General features: G+C 36.2%; 1 protein-coding gene across 2 annotated transcripts in view; it reads right to left on the bottom strand.

The window, feature by feature from the left end:
- Window positions 1–6848: 6848 nt before the first annotated feature.
- LOC139971678 (uncharacterized) overlaps window positions 6849–21071 on the bottom strand; it is a 36579-nt gene continuing 22356 nt past the window's right edge. For both annotated transcript variants that reach the window (XM_071978361.1, XM_071978362.1), the window contains 3 exons: window positions 16489–16726; window positions 10719–11635; window positions 6849–8831 (listed from right to left, as the gene is read on the bottom strand). In XM_071978361.1, coding sequence (XP_071834462.1) covers window positions 8470–8831; window positions 10719–11635; window positions 16489–16726 — 1517 coding nt within the window. In that variant the 3' untranslated portion in view covers window positions 6849–8469. The remainder of the gene's footprint in view (window positions 8832–10718; window positions 11636–16488; window positions 16727–21071) is intronic.

Below are 21071 nucleotides of genomic sequence, written 5' to 3' on the forward strand. Positions count from 1 at the left end.
TATGAAATCGCTAGTAATTCAAGCTTAGATGCAACTTACAAGGCCTGGGAAGTGCCATTTCCAGCGATCTGGGAGGCAATATCAGCCAAAATTTTCGTGTACGCTTCGGGCCAACTTATGGTGGCGCTACGCTTAGATAGTTTTCAATGCCGAATCTACGGCTCTGATAGTTTGCCTACAGGTACAGTTCGCCCCTCCCTTGGCAAATTTCTCGCTACGCGCCTGGCATGATCTCATGTGAAATAATTGAAAGTAATAGCCTATCAATTGGAATGATCACATTAATTGTATCTCCAAGAAAAGTTATACAAAGACATTGTTATTATTACACGTCTTCCTTGTATCCTACCTCATAAGGGTTTGAGTCACCTTAAAGGCATTGAAAACTCGCGCGCAAACAAATGTCTGATGCCGGTAATCTGACCTAGTTTCGAATGAGGTGTAACAGAAGTGTTAGACACCACCATCGATCCCAGAAAATACACACACAGCTTGCTACCGTCGGTAATTAGACACTAGTGTACAGTCAACACATGCAGCTAAGGTCAATACCCCACAACACAGTGTACATAGCAGCGATGGACATCTCAGGTCCAGATAAAAGATAACTAGGTATCACGTTTCATTACTGTCAGCATTTTGTAGCGACACGTAAAAAACTTCACTTGCAAGCAACGGAAAGTAAACTTTTGAAGAGGGCGGCACGCGGTTTGGGAAGAGTCTTCAATGCCTTTAAGTTATAACGCACTTACCTTAGCTCTCTTATTATACAATATTTATTTGGGGGCATCAGTTGGTGCTCTGAGATTCAATCTTTATTCATTTTAGAGACAGAGAGAGAACAAATATAATCATTCGTCTAATGTGACATAAACAACACCGTTTTCATCATTCAGATGTATACCGTTATTGTCATGAAGTGGTGTTATATTCCTCCTTTAGGTTCCTATCAAACTCCTGCAAGGTATTTTTACCATTTGCACCTTTGACCTTCAAATTTCCCCCTCGTTTATTCCACGTTGTCCTAATAGAGAAATACATTAGAAATTACTCGGTCCATTTCCAGGCGTCTAGTTAACTGAGGAGCCCGTATGTTCAGACAAAGAAAAACATAACCAAAAGTTAGGACCACGTGTTGCTTTCTTTCTGACTCATGATTGGTTCATCCATTGATATATTTGATGAATATTCATGATGTTCCGAAATAGGAATTATTGAACCAATCAATGGTCAGATGCTCCATCACGTGTGACCCGAAGCTTTCCAACTTATCAGCAGTTTTATAGCTAAAGACAAATTAGTTCTGGAAAAGGAGTCATCTAGTACTCACGATCATTATAATATGGCCAAATAATTTATACATATTTATAATTTCCAATCAGTATCTTTGAAATAATTATTGAAGTTTTAATTGTCAAGGAGAGAATAAATCATCTTTTGATTTGAGCGGAGCTTCTTAGAGCTAGGATTCCAAAATAGCCTATACCAAAATATTTCCCCCGGGGGCAACGATAGTACCAACTCTATACCGATCTACAGGCGATATTCGCCACAACACTTATTTACCAATTTAAGTATCCTCTCTCTGTCTATGAAATTTATCACTATCAAAAGATGGTATATTTTTATTTTTCATTGAAGATACGGCTCAATTCCCAACTTTCTTTTTCATTTTCGCCGTGTAATATACACCTGTTTATACTCGTTTCCGAAGCATTCTCTCTACATAAGTGTCGTCCCACAATTAATCGTTTCATTGACTTACACATTAACCTCGTCACTTTCAAGACCTGCCAAAGCATAGATAGAAGTTTTCAACGGACATATCCAACCCACCACATGATAGCTGAGATCTTGGCCTGTCAAGGCAATTGCAAATTTCCATATCATGAATGTTTAAAGTTTGAGCTAGAAGAGGAGCAAGTTTAGCATACTGAACCCCAACTCTTCCATCTGCTCGCTTGGAGTAATATCAACATTTAACCAGAAAAATTAAAACTTGATTTATATCACCTTCAGTCCCCCTTATCTTCACACCATTTGTTTCTTACATTATGCTCATTCATACAACGGCAGAAAATCAGTGACGGTAACTGATAATATGCATTACTTTAGGTCAATGTAGCTGTTTCTTTCCTACAATGGTTAACCTATCGATCGGATGTACACTACTCTAAATTGTGGTATACGGTACCTATGTGCTCTCTAATACCTCATATATGAAAGCTTTACCATTTCTCAGCACAACATTCGCTAAACTGGGCCAATGCTATAAGGTATGCTCTTCCCTGCGTAAAATTCAGTGCCGAAATTCTGTATATCTCTTCAAGAAAATCTTTACCACTCTTAACTACTTGATAACTATGTATAATTTTGCATGCGGCTTTCTTATTATTTCTCTCTCTTTTCTCTCTCTTTCTTGTTGCTTTTATTGTCATATATATTTGAGTGTTTCTGCCATACTGATGTCGATAGGGGGCTTATGTATATATGTACATTCACCTGCAGCTTCTCGTGCGTTCCTCCCACTGATCTGTACACTAGTTAGTGTACAGATCAGTGGTTCCTCCTAAGCAAGATTCCTATGTTGTAATAATTGATTATTCTTTGCAATAACGGTTTTGACTTAAATTAATGTGTTATAGTAAAGCAAACTCAATATGATTTTATGAAATTTCGATCAAGGGGACTTCATGGGTTTTGAGAGTAGACCAAGTTGGTTGGTTTCTCGAGCCCATACAATCTCTATCTTGGGTAACTTTTTTTAATTTTTTTTTAAAGTAAAGTGGTTAGTTTAAGGTTGAACCTGCCTGAATTTTTTTGATGGTAAAACTTGGTGATCTATAGGCTATGTAATATTTGTAAGCAAGACATGTTAAGGCTTAGTTTCTTATTCTCACCGCAACGTAACTGGTTTGAACTAATATCTACGTTAGACTTCGATCACCGTATAGAAACTTTGACTTTGGAGCGGTTTTTAAAATTTTTTTATTAGATGCCATTGGCACCCCATGGATGTGGTTCATTTTACCCAGAAATCATTGCCCCTTTTCTCGATTCCCATGTAAAGTGTTTTTTCTTATGTAAAAACCTATGTCAAAATACGGTATTTAATTACTATTACTAGCAAGCATGTTACTCGGACATATAGGCCTATGACACTATATGAAGATGCATGTATACTCCTTTAACTGAACAACATGGTTATTATAGATCAGACAGAAATCAGAGCCCGTTACCAAGAAAAGCATGTGACCAACGCTATTGTCTTAGCAAAATTCATTCCATAAAGTAAATATTCATATAGCAAGGGATATTCCTGTGGCAGAAGTTCATTGTTTAACACAATTCCTGGATATTTCCTGCATCAAAGCCATAATCCTCAAAAAATTGTAGATTGGAGAATGGTTTTGTGTGTGTGTTTGAGTGTGAATATAAAGGCATTTTTAATGAAAAATGTGATCCATTCCTTCTGGTCATATCACTTTTTGTTTTTTCATTGCCGTAAGCCTTGATATGTGATTAGTTTTAGTTTTCTGTGATAGAGTGCTTGAAATGTTGGCCCGTCCTGTCCAAAAAATTCGAATCTAACACTGAATTACGTCAATACGTGACGTCAGTGTTGCACATTGGTCAGACTCGATCCGGTCTCACTCTAAGCTTGGCCTTGATACAATACACAGGATTGTGTTCAGACTTCGCGTACGGCTGTGATTCCCAAAAAAATCTCTCAAACAACAAATATCTGAACACTAACTTGCGACGTCATCGGGGAAATTCCATCTAAATCACAATTTTACTTTCAGAATATTTAACTTTCGCTCGCTACAATGTAGCTTGCTAATACTAGCATCCCTGCAGCCACCGAAACGAAGTGCCGCGATGACGTCACCTTCTCTCATAGTTATGAACTGTTGAAAATTATTTAGATTAAGTTGGCGCGAGGTTCAAAAATTCACGTCTCCTGAATGATAGGATGAAAAATTCCCGAACTAAGACTGTGGCGATGAAAAAATGAGTCAGTTTAGTTTTCATATACCCAATAGATTGCCACTAAAGAAGTCCTTTAAGTTGGTGTAATTCTGTGAATGCATCTGGCAACAGCTGACTTAGTGATGTTACCATGGCAATTGAGCTGCAACAGCTGACTTAGTGATGTTACCATGGCAATTGAGCTGAAAGAGTGTTTAATTCTTTTCATTATGTTCAAATAATTGATCCACTGAAATAATATTCTTACAGGACGGATATATATATATATATATATATATATATATATATATATATATATATTGAATGTGTAGCAAGTGGTAATAAAGAATAACACACCAGAAAAATTCCACTTCACGACCGGTTTTGTCCTTTTGGGACTCATCAGGCGAAGGCAGGAATCGAACCCCGAATCTTCGTGTCACGAACCTAAGCCCGTACCACTCGACCACAGTGATTCTACTGGTGTGTTAAAGCGTATAAATTGGCTTTGAATAACTGTCATTAAGGGCGTATTACCCAAGTATTAAGATTGTACAGAGTGCACCCCTGGCGCTTTGAATCTGACAATCTTTACACAATTTTACACAGAATAACCACTCTTTATAGGCAAGCCAACCCGTAAATAAGAATTGAATGTGTAGCAAGTGGTATGACAGATATGTAGAATAACGCACCAGAAAAATTCCACTTCACGACCGGTTTCGTCCTTTTGGGACTCATCAGGCGAAGGTAGGAATCGAACCCTGGATCTTCGTGTCACGAAGATTGTGTAAAATAATCATTTTACTGTACCTTTGTTGTTCCACACGTAGAAGCGTATACACAGCGACCCTATATGTACAAGTACCATGCACAGCATTGTGTTTTTTTATATGTTGCCTTCAGGACCAATGTAACAAAATCCGCGTAGATGTTGAGATCTTTGTATACCGCTAGGCAAGCGACAGGGAACTGGAAGGTGACTTATAGCGAGACGAGCATGGACGGCGATCATGGGGGGGGGGGGGGACGGGGGGGACGGGGGGGGGACATGTCCCCCAATATTTTAGGTGGGGGATATAGTATCTAATATCCCCCCCCCCCAATATTTGGTGGCATAGTTTTTTTTAAGCATATGTTTTGTATTTTTTTATGATATCGCTAGTAATTTCAAAATAGAAAATGCTTAGATGCAACTTACAAGGCCTGGGAAGTGCCATTTCCAGCGATCTGGGAGGCATTTTCGACCAAAATTTTCTTTTGCGCGTCGCGCCAACTTATGGTGGCGCTACGCTTAGAAAGTCTGGGTACAAGCTTCGCCCCTCCCTTGGCAAATTCCTCGCAAGGCGCCTGTCTAACCGTGTCACAATTTGTTACTATATATGACCAAAAGTAGTTTTTACCTTTTTTTCGAAATGAATAGCTAGACGGACCGCATCCGTAATGAAATTTGGTTTGCATCTTGTGTATGAGTGTAAGTACGTACAATCATATATATGATCCACATCGATATGGGTTCACTGGGTTTCCATTTGGCCTGTTTCCTACAAGATTTCTAACCGCAGGTGCGTAGCCATGGATGGGTGGGGGGTTGGTGAAGGGTGGAGACCGCCCTCCCCCTCGAGCATATTTTTTGGGTATTTTCTATGATATCGAAGTTTTATAGTAGCCGTTAAAAGAGGTTTTCATATTTGTACACCAATAATTTAACTGTCTGAATTTTCGAAAATTCCTTGACCAACATTCTTCATCATACTTCCCTCTACTCGTGCAATTTTGACTGGTCTGTTAGGGGTTGAGTTTTTTTTTTCTATATTGGTTGTCCATAGATGAAATTTTGTGCAACATTATGGGTATGTTTTGAAGTGAATTTATTATTCAAATTCTGAACAAATAATAGGCTTGAAACCTTGAAAAGTGGGGCTGACGGGTATTATGGGGCGTTACTTAGAATTACCTACAGAAGCAATGATCCACAGGAGATGCAATGAGGTCGAACATGATGTGTGACTGGTGACAATCTTGAAAAAAAGTTATGAATGAAAAAGAGAAACTATTAGGAAAAACTTGGTTCTCAAGCAAAAGTGTACATCTGGTTGGTCATTTTCAAGCCCGGTAAGTGCCATTTCCGGTGATCTGGGGGGCTATCAAAACTCCGCTTTGATAGTAATTCGCCTGCATCCAAGCAAATGTCCCCCCAAATATTTGAAACAGATCGCCGCCCCTGGAGACGAGGGTTGTTTCGGGGGTGGGGAGTCAAAGCGTGAACAAATTTGAAAGATACTGTCAGAAGAATAAGGTCCTCGATTAAACTACGGAAGCTATACAACCGTGAGGCAGGCAGGACAATTATAAAGTTGGCTTTAGACGTTAACCCTAACTTGCCAGGTCGGAGGCTGGCGAGAGACTCGCAAGTTACATTAGTACAGTGGCGTAGGAAGGTACTTTTGAGTGGGGGGGGGCTGAAGACTGATAGAGTCTAAGGGGAGGGGTTCCCCCTCCCCTTTGGAACTTTTTTTGCATTTCCAGGTGGCCCCAGATGCAATTTGGTGCTCCAAATGAGATTTTTTTCTCGACGGTAACAGAGGGTAACGTCTGTATAGTGTTATAGAAAGTCATATCAATACAATCGTTCGTTAAACTTAAATTCTCTGACATTTTAAGTGGGGGAAAAATTGGCTTAAAGGGGAATTTTCCTGTGTTACAGCATAGACCATAACTTGAGTATATTTAGAAATAACCAAAAAAAAAAAAAAAAAAAAACGACGAAAAACTGTCTGCATGTTTAAGGTCCACATGATCACAGATATGAGTTTTTTTTCAAATTTGGTGCTATTCCTTATTTTTTTTAATGAATCTGGCAAAAACAGAGTAAATGATGTCCTCACGACAATTCTGCTGGCTGAAAACGTTTTTATATTTCTTTCAAATAATTAACTAACTTTAGATGAATATTATATCAAAACAAACCAAACGATAACAAACAAACCATAATTAAACACAAGTAATAATAAAGTGCAAAAGAAGACCTGACATACAACCACCTGATTTATTGACAACGTATGAAAAGAAAGGAAGAAAAATACAAAACTTTAACTTAAAAAAAAAGCTGTATGTTAAAACTAAATCAAACAGTAACAGTAATAACAGCAATTAACAGTAACAAATGAGGATTCAACAGTAATGAACACTAACAAGCAGGAGTGAACAGTAACAAGCAGGGGTGAACAGTGATACACAGTAACAAGCAGGAGTGAACAGTAATGAACACAAACAAGCAGGGGTGAACAGTAATGAACACTAACAAGCAGGCGTGAACAGTTATGAACACTAACAAGCAGGAGTGAACAGTAATGAACAGTATCAAGAAGGGGTGAACAGTAATGAAGAACAGTAACAAGCAAGTTTATTTTGCTAACTTTTTTACTGGAAATTTGATGGTTTTATTGTTTGTAATTTACTATTTTTATGTTGTGAGACGCGTTGAGATGTTTTTACATGTAATGCACCATTTAAGAATATATTTACATTACAAGAGTGAACAGTAATGAACACTTTCAAGCAGGAGTGAACAGAATAACAGTAACAAATGAGGATTCAACAGTAATGAACACAAACACGCAGGAGTGCACGGTAACAAGCAGGAGTGAACAGTAACAAGCAGGAGTGAACAGTAATGAACAGTAACAAACATGAGTGAACAGTAATGAACAGTAACAAACACTTGTGCACAGCGATTTTGACTAAATGCCAGCAGTCAACATTCTAATATTGTTATTTTCTTTTTAGCTGAATTTTGGAAGGGACATCTTTTCATAGAGCTGTGTTTTGTTTTTAAATCTTTCTCTGTGAGGAAGATCAAAACAAGCAAACAAACAAACCAGATACTGTAAATCCTATAATTAAATGAATATATGGTAAAGAGGTTAAAGATTTAAAATTTGAATGAGTTCTAATCACTTACAAAGTTTTGATGCTGTTAGCTTGTTGATGTATTAGAAATAAATGTTACAAAACCAACATAATATCTATTTAATGCCATAAGCTTCAAATACTGATAAGAGACTCCAACGTGAATAATAATGCTAATAAAAATGTCACGGCGCTTAAGCGACCATGAATGGGGGTGAAGCCCACAAAGGCTTGAGGATTACAACTTCCACGTCGGGTGGCTTCCAATTCAACAATATAATATTAATAATATTTCAAATAGTACAAGGATTAAAGCAGCTTCAAAAGGATAAACGAAATACTCCAATAATATATTGTAATAATGCTTTTAATAGTTCTAATGCTTTTGTATAAACTAACAAACCCAAACATTCTGCGTATGCTATAAGTAGCAGAATATGCTAAAAGCACTTACAGAGAAACTTGGTATGCTAATTAATCAGTTCTTTGTAACAAAGCATGTCACAGAAGCCTAAGCTATACATTTTGATATAAACTTTTCATAAAAGTATGTTGAAGATTTTTTCTAAGTCCCATCCTCAAATATTATCCTTGAGTAATCTGCGCCAAAACTCGACGGAGTTTCTTGTTCATCTCCATCAGAGCATCTTGAGACGACAGATTAACCCGCCCTTCAGCGATAGACTGATTCGTAAACAGGACAGCGATCTTTCCGTTCCCAGAGCACGGACATCCCGATCCAAAAGAGATGGATGAGCCCTTTATTTTCAGGTGTAAAATGGAGCTGGGTATACGTTTGAGAACTTTAGTAACCCTGGCCTTGCAAACGTCGCCTGATTTTCTCCTCCTCAGAGTTGGAGGTGTGAGAACGACCACTGAAGGATACCTGCGTAACATGTCCGCTAGATCACCAGATGTAACATCTGTGGGGAACTCCATGCATGAGACTGAAAAGATATGCAAGAATATTAAAAGATGTCAATACATGTACAATCCCCTGCACTAGTCATATAAGATAACTGCAAGATAGTGAAAGCAACTTGATATTAATGGTTGTTTGTGGGTCATCTTAAATCAGCAGAAGATAACATATGCAGTAAAGTGATATGCACTCTCTGTGACAATAAGGGTTAAAGTGTTTAATACACCAACATGGTTAGCAGGGTCGGTAGTGTGGTGTTTAGGAATGGGTATAAGTGTAGATAAAATGGACCTAGAACAACATTCAGTGTTTTGAAACACCAAAACGTTTTCATAAATGTGAGGTTCATTGATAATAGCTCTGTGACCACAAAAAAAAATTAAAAAAAATTGGCTTTAGTATAACTATTTAATACGAGGAACAAGACTTTAGACGGACAAAGTTTGGAAAGAAATTTGAGGCCAACGAGTGGTGCATGTTTAGTAAACGCCTGAGTGTTCAAACAGCAAAGTTTGTGAGGCAATATGATAAAAAACAATTTAAAGAGCATTTCAATAACAGTTACCCTTTCCCCTTACTCCCTCTCATCCCCATTTTAACGAACCCACCATTGTTTACTGTCACTTTCATAAAACAAAATAAGTAAAAAGAGAAAAATTAACATATAGTAATATCCTAACACATGAACAGAGCTATTGTCCTCTTTGCTGTACATCTTGTGAATTGCAGCATTTTGGTGTCAAAGGTGTTTGTTCTTTAATAGATTTGACCGGTGGAGTGAACCTTTTTGAAACGAAAAGCATGTAATGCAAGGTTATGAAATACATTCCGAAAGCATTTACTCCCAATCTGTTTTTCAATCCTTTTCAAACTTTCACAGACTTGAAACTAAAAATGTTCTGTAACTATTGCCTAAACTCCTTTATGAAAAGCTGTAAGTCGGAAATGTTGAATGTGATAGCGATTTCAAAAGTAACCGGTGTTAGATGCTTGGTTTGTACGAGACTGGCAATTATGTGTACACAAGTTGTTTTGAAATCCGCATAATTTCAACAAGTAGGAAATATTTCCTCAACATTTCATTTCATTTTTTTTTTATGTATTACAAACATTGAAAAACTATCAAAAATGATATTTGTTCAACATGAATTAATAGTGCTTAAAATGATGCTAACACAACGCCACAGAGTCTTTGTAATTTCCAACTTAGAAACATACATCCTCATGATACAAAGTGCTGCAATAATCATTTCTCTTTTAAAAGCACCCCAAACATTCCTTCCAAAATAGCAACTTTCAGATTAGCTACCACAAAAATATTATATTTCTATTTCTTCATTTTTTGTGTACATAAAACATGAATACTATAACTCTGAGGAAGCTGGTGCCATCTTAAAACTGAACATTAGATACGACATTGTAGATCAGAAATGCTGAGGACAGGAGAGGAAAGTCAAAGGCGAGCAATTAGATGAAGGAATAATACATACTAGAAGAGTTGTGGCTCTAAACCCTAGTTATAGATATTATCTCACAAAAAGGTTGCTTTCACAATTTGGCTTTTTATATAGTTTTATCAAAGGCATACAGCATTTTTTAATTTCAAAATATAACTTTATCATGGAATGTGTAAAGATTTTTTACCGTATTTGTGTTGCTAAGGCAAAGAATGGAACAGCTGATTGTGAGTAGCCATGGCTATACTCACAATCAGATGGCCGGGCCATGCCTTCCAGCTATATACACGCCTGTTAAGATGGCATGTTCACAGTGCATTTTTAAACCCATTTCAAAGACTGCTTAGTATTAAGTTCAAATGATCTTTACTATCAGTGAGTTCATACTTCTTGTAGTTACCAAGAACTATCAATACCTGCCGTTCGTTACGGATAAGTAACCATTTTAATCTCACCATTTCTCCCACTTGTACTCCACGACAAACTCCTCCGACATTCTTCCGGTGATTGGGCCGTCTCATAGATTTGGTTATTACAACAGATTTCGTCATCAATGTCGTAGACATCCTCTCCACAACAGGAGGTCACACCCGGTAGAGCCCGGTGGAGCTTGCCTTGGCAGCAAATCTCTTCATTCTCGCTGAAGATAGTATTTCCACAGCAACTGGCACGGCTCCTCTCTGTCTTACCCTTCACCACTCCGTCGCAGCACAGTTGAGACTCGGGATGGAAGGGTCTGTTCTCCGGTCCACAGCAGGCGCCATTTTGGATGGGATAAAGGTACCCACCACAACAGGTTTGTTCCATTCTGTTAAAGACACTCACACCGCCACAACAGCTCTCTGAAGCCTCATCCAGCAGACGTCCGTCGCAGCAGTTACTCTCACCGGGAAAACATTCCATGTAATAACTTCTTGTATCTCTTTCAGTCTTTGGTACAACTTCACCATGGAGACAAAGCTGTGAACTTCCATCGTAACTCACTTGCCCGCAGCATTCAGTCGATTCGCCATGCGATCGCTCGACTATGTTGCCATGGCAACAGATGCTATCTACATCGGGCACAATCTCCGAGTCGCAACATTGCGATCCGGCCTCGAAGTAGTGCAACCGTCCCTCGCAGCACTGGTGTCTGGTGGTATTGTATAGGAGGACACCACAACATTGATGACGGTCCCGTCTGCTGTATATGAATTGGGTAAGATCGTCCTCACAACAGGTCTGAGTGGCAGGATCATAGGTACGTGGACCGCAGCAATGTCTCCCCTCTGATTCCCGATGGAGTACGCCATGGCAACATACCAGTCTAGGGTCATCACTACTGTAAATTTCTGAACCACAGCAAGATAGCGAATCTGATGTATTCTTCAAGCTGAAGGAAAAAACGGTCAAAAAACGAAATCTATAATTGACAGAGACTATAGAAGACACTTGGGAAAGGTTTGGCATGACACTTTACGTTTACATGGTAGAAATACCTTGTGGAATTATATGTGTTTCAGTAATCTTAATTTTTTGCACCTACAAGTTCTCTCATCAAAGCTGCAGTTATTTTCAAATTTTCAAAATGATTCATAATGCGAGCTGTAAGTTGTCAGATTCTTACCAGAACTTCCTGTTTGTGGGTCACGAACCCACCCAACGATGGAAACACCCAACGAAACAATTATGGAAACACCCACACGAAACAATAATGGAAACACCCAACGAAACAATAATAGAAACGCCCAACGAAACAATAATGGAAACACCCAACGAAACAATAATGGAAACACCCACACGAAACAATAATGGAAACACCCAACGAAACAATAATAGAAACACCCAACGAAACAATAATAGAAACGCCCAACGAAACAATAATGGAAACACCCAACGAAACAATAATGGAAACACCCACACGAAACAATAATGGAAACGCCCAACGAAACAATAATAGAAACACCCAACGAAACAATAATGGAAACACCCAACGAAACAATAATGGAAACACTCAACGAAACAATAATGGAAACACCCAACGAATCAAAATCAATTAAGCTCGTATTAATGTTGAACACCTATCACTGATATGTTATGGCCTTTGTGTCAATAGTAAAAATTCAATGTTACATTTTCATTGTTTCATTTTTCATAAGAGACAATGCATTGTTTCATAAGTTCAATTCATTGTTTCATAAGAGACAATTTCATAAGAAAATTTCATAAGACAAATTTCAGAAGACAAATTTTCATAAGACAATTTTCATAAGACATTTTAGACAAATTTTCATAAGACAATGTTTCATTAGAAACAATTCAATGTTTCATTAGAAACAATTCATTGTTCCATAAGAGACAATACAAAGTTTAGGGCATACTTTCTGGTTTATTTTTTGTCAACTAAATTAACACCATATCACAATTTCACCGGGAAAATTACCCTGGGCCTTAGAAAGCTTGTAGATCATGTGACATCCCTTCATACAGGTAGGTTTCTTTACGTTGAATTATAGTGTAATTTTCTACTTTCCGACATTTTCTAAAAGTTTCTATTTTTATAACACAATGAAAAGATGAGAAAATTTAAGGGAAACCACCTAACAAAGTATTTTACAAGGGGAAAAAACATTTAACTGCATCTACAGGTGATTAAAATTATTCTGGTAAGACGACGGTTTCACTCGCCACTTAATTTATGTACCAAAGTCAGTTGTTTGAAACAAATATGAATTGTCCGATTCCGGGAATTTTATTTACTAAGCAAACTGAAATAGACACTTTCACTTTTCATAAATGAAATCCTATCAGTACGATCCACGTCCTAATTGCCGGATGTCAACCCACAACTTGGGCGGTAGTTTATTATGAGCGTCACAACTTTACGCTGGTCAACTGACGTTAGTGGTTTAATTCCTAGTACTGTACACGTCAGTTTCGTCACAAAGAGAGTGAAGCATCTAAGAGACTAACAATTATCAGAAGCAGCTTTTAGATTTGTGGAATTAGTAAAAAAAGAGCTAAAATATATCAGTCTAGGTACAATATTTCTTGAAAATTAGAACACAAATTGAGAAGATTTTAGAAATTAAAGGACACTTGTAATCAGAAAAAGTGTTCTGAAGTTGTCAGCAATATGCTGGTTGAAGCTTGGAGCATGACTACAGGTATTCACCTTTTGACTTTATAAACACATTTTTGCTGCCAATGTTGTTGTCCTCTATTCAAGTGACAGAATGAGCGTTTATGATCTTATCCATATTAGCACAAAAATAATATGAACCCATAGCTTAAAGGGGACACACACCCAACCATCACCTTAGCTTAAAGGGGACACACACCCAACCATTAACTTAGCTTAAAGGGGGCACACACCCAACCATCACCTTTGGCATATATGACAGAGATATCTGTGAACAACTCCTCCCTCCAAACAGTTAAGAGACATCTTGTTCCATTTTGAAGGTATCCTAGTCTAAAAATAGTAAATCTGTCACGTCACATTGAGCCACTATGGTCAGACACCTTTTATTTGGCCTTTGTTTTCATTGTCATGTTTTCAAGACCGGTAGCAGATTAACAAAATGACTGACTCTGAAAACAATGGCATCATTACAGTAGGTCATGTTGAGAGCTGCAATACTTTGGATTCAAACATTTGCAAAACCCGTCTCCATGATTGAAAATAAATCGCTCAATAAAGATAATAGACATGAAAGCACATTTGATGATTTCATATTTAGACTTGATCAAGTCTCCAGCCTTGCGTATGACGGCTCTTACATTAAAACTGTGGTTCATGACAGTTCTCTCTCACACAGAGACCAATCAAGCATGTTTGGTTTCTATCTCATTTTACTGAGACATAATTTTTTTTTGACAATCGCAGAACAAAAATTGAAATATATACTTGAATCAAGCAAATCAAGCATATCAATCATCAAACAGAATAAAATACCAATTTTTACATAGAAAAGTCGATTTTACTGTCTGAACGGCTTAGCAAGATAATATTGCTAAAGTTCTTCTCTGGATATAATTTACATCTTACCATTTGTTTTTTTGTTTTTTGATGACATATGAGAGGATGATGGTAGGGCTAACATGAAATAAACAAATATGTCTCAATGTGAGGAGAAAAAAATGTATTGAGGTATGTAGTGACATCAATGAACATGTTTTGACACTTGTTAAATATTTATTTTGGGGGGAGGGGAGAGGGGGGAGGGGGGAGACTGGATCGTTTGTTTTGAGTCAGGACGGAACATTTACAGAGGCTTGGAGCATAGAGCGCTACGCTCTTTGTATGGACACAGATTTATGCAAAATGCAGCAGGTAAATCTAACACAATTAGATATTTTATGAATATGCATTTAAAATGAAGCAGCATCTTTCTGAAGAAAAGGACTTCATTGATATGGATTTATGAAGTTTTAATATTGTTATTTAATTGAATTAATTAATGAACATTGCATGAAATATTTCATATCATCCATGCAGAACATTGGATTAAATCTGTATTCAATGCAAAGAGGACTATTTGTGGATACCTTTTTAATTTTAGCAATGGTAATGGAGTGAAAAACCCAGATTTACATTCAAGTTGGCAATAGGTAATGATACAGGGAAAAAAAACCCAACAATTCATTTATTAATTCAGTCAATCAATAACTTTGTGTTTCATCAATGCAATACCTTTATGAGTACAGAGGAGAATTGAATCCTTCTTTAGAGTATTACATAATTAATATTTTATTTTCAGTTCCTCTGGAATATTTAGTATCAACCAATGTGATTTGTAACCATGGAAAGTGAGTTTAACAGGAAGTGAGGTTAATTCATTCAATAACTCAGTGTAACCCTCCATTTATTCATTTCTATTTACTTTGTCTTTCATTGTTTGGGATGAGAACTGTGTCAGCATTTAGTTGATGTCTGATATTTTATTTTGAGGTATATTTATAAATACACTTCAAGGATGTGCCCAGGATTTCCTGAGTGCCGGGTATACTGATCGCCGTCCTGGGGGAGGGGTCTAAGGGGGAGGAGGTGTCCCCCTCCCCTTTGAGAAATTTTTGAAGGTGCTCGGATGCCAAATGCTGGCATTTGTGTAGCTTTTTAAGCACAAACACTAGTTTTGCTAACAATTAACATTTTTTAAATTCTTTGTGTGAAATATATTAAGAATGTTAGGAATTTTAGAAAATAGTGCTGGGTGGGATTCACAATTTTTAAAGCAGTGCTGGGCGGTATTTTTTAGTGCAGGACGGGGCCGTCCAGTGCCGCCCATGCGTGGGCACATCCCTGCACTTAATGCCACATTCACTTTCACAGAAGGAAACATCGATACAGAGACATGATACTAATTTCAATGACAGAGACAAAGTCATTAGCTTCTTTAGAAATAGACAATTAAGAGGAAATGGCCTCTTATATCATTTCTGCTCAGACCTCAGACCTCATGCATATATTTTGCCTTTTGGAACTGGTTGATATTTTCCTTAAATTTTGACAAAATTTACCTGACAAACATTTTCTTCCAAACAGAGTCATTGGTCAGACACCCTCCTAATTTTGTTAGTCAAAATGAACATTTACAAGTTTTTCTCTCTTTTATGACTATTGCATGCTATAATTTTTTCGACCAGACACTTAAAAAAAAAAAAAATCATTATTTTTATGTTTTCTTTGTTATTTGCATGGGAATGTAACTTCTCAAGCTAACCTGCTTTCTAGAGGTACTTTAAGTCAAATGGTGTTGAAATTATATCCATTTATTTCTCTCTTGCTACATCTTTCTCTGCCTACTAAGCCTTTTCAAGTCTGAAAACTCTCCCATTTCAAATCACAAACATGTGAAAAATCCAAAAATAACGAGCAAAAGTCATCGTTGCAAAAATTGCAAAGTGAATAAGTTCATACTTTATATAGAAACATACATAATAAGTTCATTCTTTATATAGAAACATACATAATAAGTTCATTCTTTATTAAGAAACCTACATAATAAAAGTTCATTCTTTGTATAGAAACATACATAATAAGTTCATTCTTTGTATAGAAACATACATAATAAGTTCATTCTTTGTATAGAAACATACATAATAAGTTCATTCTTTGTATAGAAACTTACATAACAAGTTCATTCTTTATATAGAAACTTACATAATTCATTTGTTATACAGAAACTTACATAACAAGTTCATGCTTTGTATAGAAACTTGTATAACAATACAGAAACTTACATAATCTGGTTCTCACAGCATAGTTCAGCCTCTTCGTTCAACAGAGCATCTCCACAGCAGATTCCGTTGGAGACGGGATAGATCACAGTCCCGCAAACTGTTTCTCGTTTAGGGTTAAAGGACACAGACCCCTGACAGCTTCTTCTTCCACCGCGAGTTGACTGTTCGACACCGTCACAACAAATGTGATGGCGCTGTCTATCGGTAGGAAATATCTCATCGCCACAACATTCTACATCTGCAATGATAGATAAATCGGGAGTTCAGATTAAAGATGAGCTTAAAACATTGTGTTAACGAATACTTGATCCATGAGATTAATTATTATCAATTGTATACAGGCTGAGATACAATAGGAGTGATCCTGTTTACTACCCCCTAGCAGGGGAGGTGATCACTCAGAGAAAGATCAAATGTATTAAACTACACCCTAGCAGGGGAGGTGATCACTCAGAGAAAGATCAAATGTATTAAACTACACCCTAGCAGGGGAGGTGATCACTCAGAGAAAAGATCAAATGTATTAAACTACACCCTAGCAGGGGAGGTGATCACTCAGAGAAAAGATCAGATGTATTCCAAAGAAAAGAACCCAAAAAAAAGAGCTTCTTAATTGTTTCAACTACTGACACCCCTTTATTAACTGAACAAAAAAATTGCACCACCTTTACCAGGTTTGTATAAACTTACTCTTGCAGGAACTTATAACTTGTTTGATTAATGTGCCTATCATTATACTACCACTAGAGTCCTGCCAGAGAACATAATCAATGTGTCATAATGCTGACAACCCTCCACTGAAAATGGTATCATCCATCTTAGCCCTCTGACTGGATTACAAAAAAGTTGTTGGGTTTACCATACTGTATATCCTCTCACAATATTTGTTAATCATAAACATCAATCATTTGTGGGCAAAGGCTGGGAAGTGGGAAAAGGTTTGTGTAGAGAGATACCCCTCCCCCACTCCAAGTGGGATGTCCCACTTGGAGTGGGATCTCCCACTCCAAGTGGGACCCCCACTCTAGGTGGAAAACACCAAGTCTATAAAGTACAGTGAACTATATTTACAAAGGTTAGAAATTATAGAATTGAGTGGAGAACAAATATGAAATTGAAAACTTAAATATATATTTTAAATTTTACTTTTCAACAGTTGTATCATAAATATACATAGACAATGCTATATGACTATAGTTCAGATGGTGATTAATAAAATTATGCAAGTTGTGTCTGATATATTAAACTGTGTCAAATGTTGTTTTCACTACCAAGGGGACAGTTCCATAGAAATCCATCCGTAAATAAATTGTTTCTCATATATTAAACTGTGTCAAATGTTGTTTGTTTTGCTACCAAGGGGACAGTTCCTTAGAAATCCATCCGTAAATAAATTGTTTCTCATATATTAAACTGTGTCAAATGTTGTTTGTTTTCACTACCAAGGGCACAGTTCTTTTGAAATCCATCCGTAAACAAGTTATGTCTCATATATTAAACTATGTCAAATGTTGTTTTGCTACCAAGGGGACAGTTCCTTAGAAATCCATCCGTAAATAAATTGTTTCTCATATATTAAACTGTGTCAAATGTTGTTTGTTTTGCTACCAAGGGGACAGTTCTTTTGAAATCCATCCATAAACAAGTTATGTCTCATATATTAAACTATGTCAAATGTTGTTTTGCTACCAAGGGGACAGTTCCTTAGAAATCCATCTGTAAACAAGTTGCCACTATTAACACAATAAGATCTGGAAAAAAATGATTAATCATCAATCACAAGAAAAACATACAAGCATCATTCTATTATATTCATTATTCATAAATATAAACTTGTCTCAAATGGTCATCGTATTTTAATTTTTCTTTGACTGTTTGCTCTTATGTTTACATGCTATAAATGGTTGTCAAGGAGGCATATAGCTAAATGACTCAACTGTCACTGTTATTGTACATTGTGCTTTGGACAATACTTAAGTTCTTAACCATTTAAGTGTCACTGGCAATGGAAAAATTAAACAAATGTGCATGATAATGTATGACTAGATGTTTGTTTGAACTGATGAACACATATTTATGGATATCCATTACTTTCCTAAATGTTTAATTTCGATCGTGTGCACCGATGTTTACATAGTTTCCTGCAGACCTAGTTTCCTGCATATGAAGTACATCTCTGAAAACAGTTACAGGTAACTCAGTGACTTAATTGCTTACATTTTTAATCAAATTGTAATCAAAAAAGATCAAATATTATCAAGATTCCATTTTCATATTTAGGATCAATTGACTTTATGCAAGACGCTTGTATTGACAGAGGCTCATGAAGTTTCTAATATAATAACAAATTAAAAAATTAAAAATTAAAAAAAGTCTTGGAGAAAAAATAGAAAAATTAACTTAAAACAATTAAATGTCACAATGATTTTGCATGGGAAATTACTATACAAAAACGGCCATATTGATAACTGTATGAATGAAAAGATGAGCAGCATATTGTAGTTGATGGAACTAATTTAGTTTATCAAATATTATTTCGATATCTCAAAACTGAGAGAAAAGAAAAAATCACAAAACAGAGACCAAACATTTTATAAATCTATTATTTTCGCCTGCGTTTCTTGTGACGTAGATGGAGTTCTCTAGTAACTTTCTACCAAGACCAGAGAGAACGGTTGGTTGAAGTGATTAAGGGCAAGAATTCCACTATGGAGTGATGCACAAGGTACTGTACAGTACACATGGTAGGTTGCTCAACCTTCGTAAGACCTAATAATGGTCAGCTAATAAATGATATTGAAAGTGAAGATATTGGGCCAACTATTTCTTGGAAATCTTTTCAAAAAGTTTCCATCAAAGCAACAAAGAACATCATCATTACTTGTATTAGTATTACTAGCAAAAGTAAATATATTATAAAGTAATGAAAACAAATGTCCAAGGAGGCAGGTTAGATTGACTGAAGATTACTAGCTTACTAGCATTAACCATAACAAGTTTTGGTTTCTTTTTAAGTTGATTTAAATGAAAATATATAAATACTACCAATAATTTGAAATAAATGGTGATATGATGTCATATTTATATTCCACACGAAATAAAACTACCATCTGGAAACTTTTTACTCTGCATTGTCACATTCTGAAAAAAAAAAAAAAAAAAAAATAACCAAATTCTCAAGGTTCTTACGAACTTTCACTATTTCCACTGTTTTTCTTTAGATTCTTGAATAAATAAAGAGATGCCACAATTAAAATGTTTACAAAAGTCGAACAAAGCAGACGCTGAGGTGTTGTAAAAATAATTTGTCGGAGGTCACGTTAAAAGTACCGGATTTGGACAAAGGTCTCGGATGTTCATGGGGAAAGTTACAATAAATAAATAAATGTAGTGATAATTTGATTAAAGACTTAAAAATTATGACATCATTCCATAAAAAAAGAAAGCAAGGGGAAAAATGTGAAAATTTAATAAGGAAGAAATATGGTCACAGGAAATGTCATCTGACAATTTTTGTTTTTATCTTTCAAAACATTTAGTTATTATATACAGTAAATCAAAGATTTGTTCTCAATTTGAAAGTTTAAATTTTCTTCAAAACAGTGTAAACTATTTCCTGTTTTTCATGGTTTTCATGGTTTTTATGGTTGCTCTCCTGGAAAACTTAAGGAGTTCATTGCTTATGGAGTCACAAACATCTGACTGGCCCCCAAAGTATCACTTAAGAAGAAATTCAAAGACATTAATACTTAACAGCTAAGGCTTTTGATGACATATCTCAAGTCTTCCATATTTTTTGTCAGTTCAAATGCTTGTACTTTTCTTTGCCCCTTAAACCCACCACACACTGCCCGACTGAACCCACACAACTCGACCCGCTGTGACCTAGTTTCGATAGCAATTGTGAAGTCACCCCCCCCCGCCCCTTCAGGCCATAATCTAACAACTGACTGTCTCAATCCAGACAACTGCTGAGCGCACAAAATTGCATGCCAAACTGCAATTGTACAAACTTTTAATATTATATTAACCAAAAAATTCAGTTCTAAAATAGCAATCAAAATAATGAAATAATTAATGCTTGAAATAAACATAACCAATTTTTTCAATTGTTAATTATAAACGACATTGCAATGAGAACTATGAGTCCAAAAAGTGTCAAACGATTTTAATATTCGAATGAGTTAAAACTAAAGGCAGGCCACGTATATTTAAGAAGAAAGTTATTATAAAGTATCATACTCTGGAAAAACATAAACCAAAATTTGGTCCCACAAGTATAAAATATCCCCAAAATCTACAAATGACTGTTTGACTTCAAGTTTAAATTATTTTGCACCCGACTGCAAACATTCTGTTGTGACAATTTTTGATGATAATTTTATCAGTATATTAGTAATTTATAAACCATTATTCACTACATCCAAATGTTTCACAATTTTCCATTTTTTCCCCTTCTCTGTCTTAATTTGATTTTGCTATATTTTATTTGCAGATTCCACCCAGTTTGCTTCCACCAAAACTACCTGACAATGGATTTCAAACTACAATTTGGAAGCATCGTGAAATGGTGATACTAAATA

The sequence above is a fragment of the Apostichopus japonicus genome, chromosome 8, assembly GCF_037975245.1.
Source record: "Apostichopus japonicus isolate 1M-3 chromosome 8, ASM3797524v1, whole genome shotgun sequence".
In the NCBI taxonomy this organism is placed as follows: Eukaryota; Metazoa; Echinodermata; class Holothuroidea; order Aspidochirotida; family Stichopodidae; genus Apostichopus; species Apostichopus japonicus.